Source organism: Vicia villosa, linkage group LG7, assembly GCF_029867415.1.
Source record: "Vicia villosa cultivar HV-30 ecotype Madison, WI linkage group LG7, Vvil1.0, whole genome shotgun sequence".
In the NCBI taxonomy this organism is placed as follows: domain Eukaryota; kingdom Viridiplantae; phylum Streptophyta; class Magnoliopsida; order Fabales; family Fabaceae; genus Vicia; species Vicia villosa.
The window spans coordinates 55545716-55552606 of record NC_081186.1 but is presented as its reverse complement, the minus strand read 5'-3'; the positions used below and the strand labels follow the sequence as shown (position 1 = coordinate 55552606).

Below are 6891 nucleotides of genomic sequence, written 5' to 3'. Positions count from 1 at the left end.
ACCGCTTAAGGAGTACGCTGCTCCTTCTCGAGCTGAACCGCACTCGAGTATTGCTGCTCCTGCCATCGAGGCGAACAACTTCGAGCTTAAACCGTCATTGTTGCAAGCCGTGCAACAAAATCAATTTTCTGGAAGCCCTACGGATGATCCGAATCTCCATTTATCCGTGTTCGTGCAATATGCCGACACATGAAAGCCAATGGCGTTAGTCCCGAAACTATTAGATTACGTCTTTTCCCATTCTCTCTGAGAGATAGAGCCAGAGCTTGGCTCCAATCCTTACCTTCGAATTCCATAACTACATGGGACGAACTTAAAAAGGTCTTCTTAGCAAGATATTTTCCACCCAGTAAGACCGCGATGTTGAGAGGCCAAATCAACGGATTTACTAAAAAAGACAATGAAACACTTTTCGAAGCTTGGGAAAGATACAAGGATATGCTGAGACTCTGCCCGCATCATGGACTTGAACCATGGCTAATCATTCACACCTTCTATGGTGGTCTCCTATATAACACCAAGTTATCTCTAGACGCTGCCGCTGGTGGCGCGTTAATGGAAAAACCTTATAATGAAGCCTATCAACTCATTGAGAACATGGCACAAAACCATTATCAATGGGGAGGAGAACGAGCATCTGTGGAGAAACCTCAAGCTAAAGGAGGGATGTATGAAGTCAGTGGCATAGATCACCTCAACGCCAAAGTAGACGCCCTGACTCAGAAAATCGAAAATTTATCTATGACTCCATCAGCCACCGTGGCTTCCATAGCTCCAAACTGCGAGTTATGCGGAGTACAAGGACATATTGTTTCTGAATGTTAATTGCTAGCTGGAATTCCTCCTGATCAAATGAACTACGCGCAAGGAAATCCTTATTCCAACACCTACAACCCAGGATGGAAAAATCATTCAAATTTCTCCTACAAGAATAACAATATGTTATACGCTCCACAAACACCTCCTGGTTTTCAAAAGCCAAATCAAACTGCACCTCAGGCTGCACCTCAAGCACCCCGAAAGTCCAACCTTGAGATAATAATGGAAAACTTCGTTGCTACTCAAACACAACAAAATAAGAAATTTATGAACCAAAACATACACACCTCTGAATTAGTGAAACAATTAGCAACCAAAGTAGATGCCTTGGCCACACATAACAAAATGTTAGAAACCCAGATTTCTCAAGTAGCCCAACAACAAGCAACAACTGCTGCTCCTGCTGGAGTTTTTCCTGGTCAACCACAACCTAACCCAAAAGGTCATGCTAATGCTCTCACATTACAAAGTGGAACTGAATATGATGGACCAATAGATCCTAGAATCCAAAATAAACCAATGTCTCAACAAAAGGATAAGGAAACCGATGAGGCACAAAGCAATGATGAAGTAGATAAACCTACTGAGCCAGAAACCATAGCTAGAGATGAAGCTGAAAAGGCAAAACCTTACGTACCTCCACCACCATATAAACCACCTATTCCTTTTCCTCAAAGATTAGCCAAATCTAAAACTGAAGGACAATTTAAGAAATTCGTGGAACTTCTGAAGCAATTAAATATAACAATACCCTTTACAGAAGCCATAACACAAATGCCATCTTATGCCAAATTTCTTAAAGAGATACTGTCCAACAAGAAGAAACTTGAGGATAATGAGACAGTGATGCTTACTGCGGAATGTAGCGCTATTATCCAAAACAATATGCCACCTAAGCTGAAAGACCCTGGTAGTTTTTCTATACCCTGTGTAATAGGAAAATTTGTCATAGACAAAACACTCTGCGATTTAGGGGCTAGCGTGAGTTTAATGCCGCTTTCGATCTGTGAAAAGCTTAAATTAGGAGAATTAAGACCAACTAGAATGTCCTTGCAATAAGTTGATCGCTCTGTTAAGTATCCTGTAGGTATGCTAGAAAACATTCCCGTTAGGATAGGTCAATTCTATATTCCCACAGATTTCATCATTATGGATATTCAAGAAGACTCAAACATTCCTATCATACTGGGAAGACCTTTCTTAGCCACTACTGGTGCCACCATCGATGTGAAAAGAGGGAAGCTAACCTTCGAAGTCGGAGAAGAGAAGATTGAATTCATTCTTTCTCAATTCCTCAAAGCACCTTCTATAGTTGATACATGCTGTTTTGTTGACATAATTGATGAGTGTGTAAAGGAAATAAAGTCCGAACCACATGAGGAAACTGAAATCCTAAGAATTCCTATACCGCCTATCCTAGAAGACGATAACTGGCGTGGGGAATATCAAGATAACCACCTAAGTTAATGTCTAGCATTAATTCCTGATCCTATACCTGGACCTAAGAAACCTGCTATAGAACTTAAAACATTACCTACTGATCTAAGGTACGAATTCCTTGACGAAAAACTTAAACGACCTGTCATAGTTAATGCCAATTTAGAACGAACTGAAACAGAAAAGTTACTCAATGTCCTAAGAAGATATCCAACCGCTCTAGGGTATAACATCTCAGATCTGAAAGGAATAAGTCCTTCACTCTGTATGCACCACATTATGCTTGAAGAAGATTGCAAAACCTCTAGAGAGCATCAGAGACGAATTAATCCCATCATGAGCGATGTTGTTAAAAAGGAAATTCAAAAACTATTAGAAGCCGAAATCATATATCTTATATCTGATAGTAAATGGGTTAGCCCTGTTCATGTCGTACCTAAGAAAGGAGGAGTTACTGTTGTTACCAATGCAAAAGGTGAATTTGTAGCACAACGTACCCAAACTGGATGGAGAATGTGCATCGATTATAGGAAGTTAAACAAAGCCACTCGTAAAGATCATTTTCCTTTGCCCTTCATAGATCAAATGCTCAAACGTTTGGCAAAACACTCACATTTCTGTTATTTAGATGGTTACTCAGGATTTTTCCAAATTCCTATCCACCCTGATGACCAAGAAAAGACGACATTCACATGTCCTTATGGTACGTTCGCTTATAGACGAATGCCCTTTGGACTCTGCAATGCACCCGCAACCTTCCAAAGATGCATGATGGCAATCTTTGCTGATTTCCTTGATGGAATGATGGAAGTATTCATGGACGATTTCTCTGTCTGTGGAGAAAGTTTTGAAGGCTGCTTAGCAAAACCTCGAATTAGTACTCAAACGATGTGTAAGCGTAAATCTGGTACTCAATTGGGAAAAATGCCACTTCATGGTTCGACAAGGAATCGTACTTGGACACATCGTGTCCGATAGAGGAATCGAAGTGGATAAGGCAAAGATTGAAATTATTGAAAACCTTCAACCGCCCAAAACCGTTAGAAAAATAAGAAGCTTTCTAGGACACGCTGGTTTTTACCGACGTTTTATTAAAGATTTCTCTAAAATAACCAAGCCCTTAACTGAGTTACTAATGAAAGATCCTGAATTCATCTTTAACGACAAATGCGCTGAAGCGTTTCAAACACTTAAACAAGCACTAATCTTTTTGCCGATTATGCAACCTCCTGATTGGAGTGAACCCTTCGAAATAATGTGCGACGCAAGCGATTATGCTGTAGGAGCTGTTCTAGGCCAACGAAAAGATAAGAAACTCCATGTCATATACTATGCGAGTAAAACCCTAGACGAAGCCCAAATGAATTACGCCACAATAGAAAAGGAACTATTAGCAATTGTGTTCGCGTTAGACAAATTCCGTTCCTACCTGGTAGGAGCCAAAATCACCATATACACTAACCACGCCGCTATTAGGTACCTTCTAACTAAGAAAGACGCCAAGCCGAGATTATTAAGATGGATCCTTTTATTACAAGAATTCGATTTAGAAATTAAAGACAAAAAGGGAACCGAAAATGTGGTAGCCAATCATCTTTCTCGACTTGAAAATCTGAAACCCGAACAAGTACCAATTGATGACGATTTCCCTTACGAAAGACTCATTGCTCAGCTGGAAGCTAACGAAATAGAACCATACCATCCAACCATTGAATCCAACAACTTAGTAGAAGTGGCTTTAGCTCACTCTACTGCACCTTGGTACGCAGATTTCGTAAACTACCTAGCCACTAGTGTTCTTCCACCTGATATAACATATCAACAAAAGAAAAAGTTCTTCCACGGCCTTAAACAATACTACTGGGATGAACCTCTCCTCTTTAAAAGAGGATCTGACGGAATTTTCCGTCGTTGCATGCCCGAAGAAGAAATCGAAAGCATAATAGATCACTGTCATGCCGCACCTTATGGAGGTCACTCAAGTACATCTAAAACTTGTGCGAAAATCCTACAATCTGGATTTTATTGGCCTAATCTATGGAAAGATGTGCACATCGCTGTTTTAAACTGTGAACGCTGCCAACGCACTGGAAACATTTCCCGACGCGATGAAATGCCTCAGAAAAGCATCCTAGAAGTAGAAGTTTTCGATGTTTGGGGAATCGACTTCATGGGACCCTTTCCATCTTCTTTTGGTAACAAATACATACTCGTAGCTGTGGATTACGTGTCCAAATGGATCGAGGCTATAGCCTCTCTAACAAATGACACACGATTTGTGATCAAGCTTTTCAAAAACATAATCTTTCCAAGATTTGGTGTGCCCAGACTCGTCATCAGTGACGGAGGTTCTCACTTCATTTCCAAAATCTTCGAGAAACTCTTAGTGAAGTATGGAGTTAAGCATCGTGTAGCAACACCATACCACCCGCAAACGAGTGGCCAAGTGGAAGTCTCAAACAGAGAAATTAAACAAATACTTGAGAAAACTGTTGCCACATCTAGGAAAGATTGGTCTTCTAAGTTACATGAAGTGTTGTGGGCATATCGAATTGCTTTTAAAACACCCATAGGAACCACACCCTTCAAGTTAGTTTATGGAAAATCTTGTCACCTTCCGGTTGAACTCGAGCATAAAGCTTATTGGGCCATTAAAACCCTAAATTTAGATTACTCTGCCGCCGGAGAAAAGAGAATCCTCGATATAAACGAACTAGAAGAGCTTAGATTAGACGCTTACGAGAATGCTAAGATCTACAAAGAAAGAACGAAAAAATGGCACGACAAACGCGTATCTAGGAAAGAATTCAATAAAGGCGACATAGTACTCCTATTCAATTCACGACTTAAACTCTTTCCCGGAAAATTACGTTCTAGGTGGTCTGGCCCTTTCAAAGTCACTAAAGTTTTCCCAAGTGGCGCCGTAGAAATTAAAAGTAAGTCTAGTGACCCATTTATCGTAAATGGGCCACGTTTGAAACACTACCACTGCATTGAAAATAAAGATTATTTTGCTAGTCTGAAGCTTTTACAGCCACTAGCTGAATCAAACGACTAACTGCTTACAAAAATTATGTCGAGCTTGTGACATTAAACAAAGCGCTTCGTGGGAGACAACCCATCGTTTTTATGTTTTTCTTTATCTATTATTTATTTATTTATTTTTTACGAAATTTTATTATTTAAATTTTTATTTCAATTTCATGGAGTTGTTTTTCTTTCTACCTTGTTGCATTGAGGACAATGCACACTTCAAGTGTAGGGGAGGAGTTTTCTATGTTTCTTGTATTTATCTTTGTCGCAATCTCCATTCAATAAAAAATTTATGTTAGTTAAATCCTACGTATGCGATTTTTCGTACTTATTTTAATTCCTCTATTTCTTGAGCCATAACAAATTTTTTTTAGCATGATTAGATGCATAGATCTAAACGCACGAAAGTACGAAGGTTACTCATCTTTAAGATATGTTGGAAACTTGAGTGAAATTGAGACAATATTATTACCGTCTCGACACTCTAAAACCCCCGAGTATGCTAGACCGATTTGAGTACCTAATATACCGAAATCTCAAACTTTAGTTAAAAGTAACCCTGAGTAGCTTATCTAGCAGTCGACACCGTCTTAAACACAAACTACGTAGAGAATCGATGAATATAAGTGAATGATCCTTATAATTTATGAAAATAATATTCCATGCTATAGGGAATGTACCAATTAAGTTAGGTGACCCTCACCCGGTCATTTAACCTAACGGCCGCACAACCTAAAAATTCTAATTTAAGAAACTCATTGTTGGTTGGTTCAAATGTTATCTGGTATTGAACTTGCTAGGGCGAACTACGGTTCGATCCCCCACAACCTGCAGTTGAGTGAATAGAAGGAGTAGACCACGTAACTGTGCCAGAACTCCGTGCTTAAAAGGATCATAGTCGCTAACCGGTTACTCTACTATGTGCATGATAAGATAATGGGCTTAATGTGATTGCGCTCGAATAAAAATGAGTGAAACAAGCAAAAAAGGGATAAAGGATTAGCTATAATGGCACGATTCGGATTGGTATGCATATGGCGAAGTTGTCTAGTGTCGTTACTGTATTTTTGGTGTTGAGATTTATCTCATGATATTCTAACAATAACATTTCGTAACCTAGTACGACTCGAGGTGTGACGTGAGTTTGCATTTAATCCGTATTGTCCAACTTTTTTTATATGATTATTTGCTTGAGGACAAGCAAAGGTTCAAGTATAGGGGAGTTTGATAACACGAAAATATACCATATTATTTGATTTAATTAATATAGATTATGTCCTTATTTTAATTAATTATATTATTTTATTTTAGTATTATGCTGGTATTTTTATCTTATTGTAGGTATTTAATTTATTTCGAGTTCGGATGAAAAACATAGTATATTGCAAGAAATTACCGGAAAGAAGAAGAAAAATATTGAATAAGAAAAATATTGAAGAAGAAAAATATTGAAGAAAATTAGAAGAAGAAAAAAAAATAAAAAAAATATAATGGTGGGGACACCCGTCCCACACCAAGGGACACCCGTCCCATGTGATACAACGTGTGAAGGGAGGAATTGGTGGGGACACCCGTCCCTCACCAAGGGACACCCGTCCCAGT

At 39.0% G+C, this 6891-nt stretch overlaps 1 protein-coding gene and 1 non-coding gene across 2 annotated transcripts; one reads left to right on the top strand and one right to left on the bottom strand.

The window, feature by feature from the left end:
* Nucleotides 1–360: 360 nt before the first annotated feature.
* On the bottom strand, nucleotides 361–467 carry LOC131621187 (small nucleolar RNA R71). Its single transcript, XR_009289513.1, has one exon. It is a non-coding gene; the product is annotated as a small nucleolar RNA R71 (small nucleolar RNA).
* Nucleotides 468–852: 385 nt separating this feature from the next.
* On the top strand, nucleotides 853–2286 carry LOC131619091 (uncharacterized). The gene is made up of 2 exons (XM_058890231.1): nucleotides 853–1825; nucleotides 1907–2286. The coding sequence occupies exons 1-2, from the start codon at nucleotides 853–855 to the stop codon at nucleotides 2284–2286; spliced, it is 1353 nt and encodes a 450-aa protein (XP_058746214.1).
* The last annotated feature ends 4605 nt before the right edge of the window (nucleotides 2287–6891 follow it).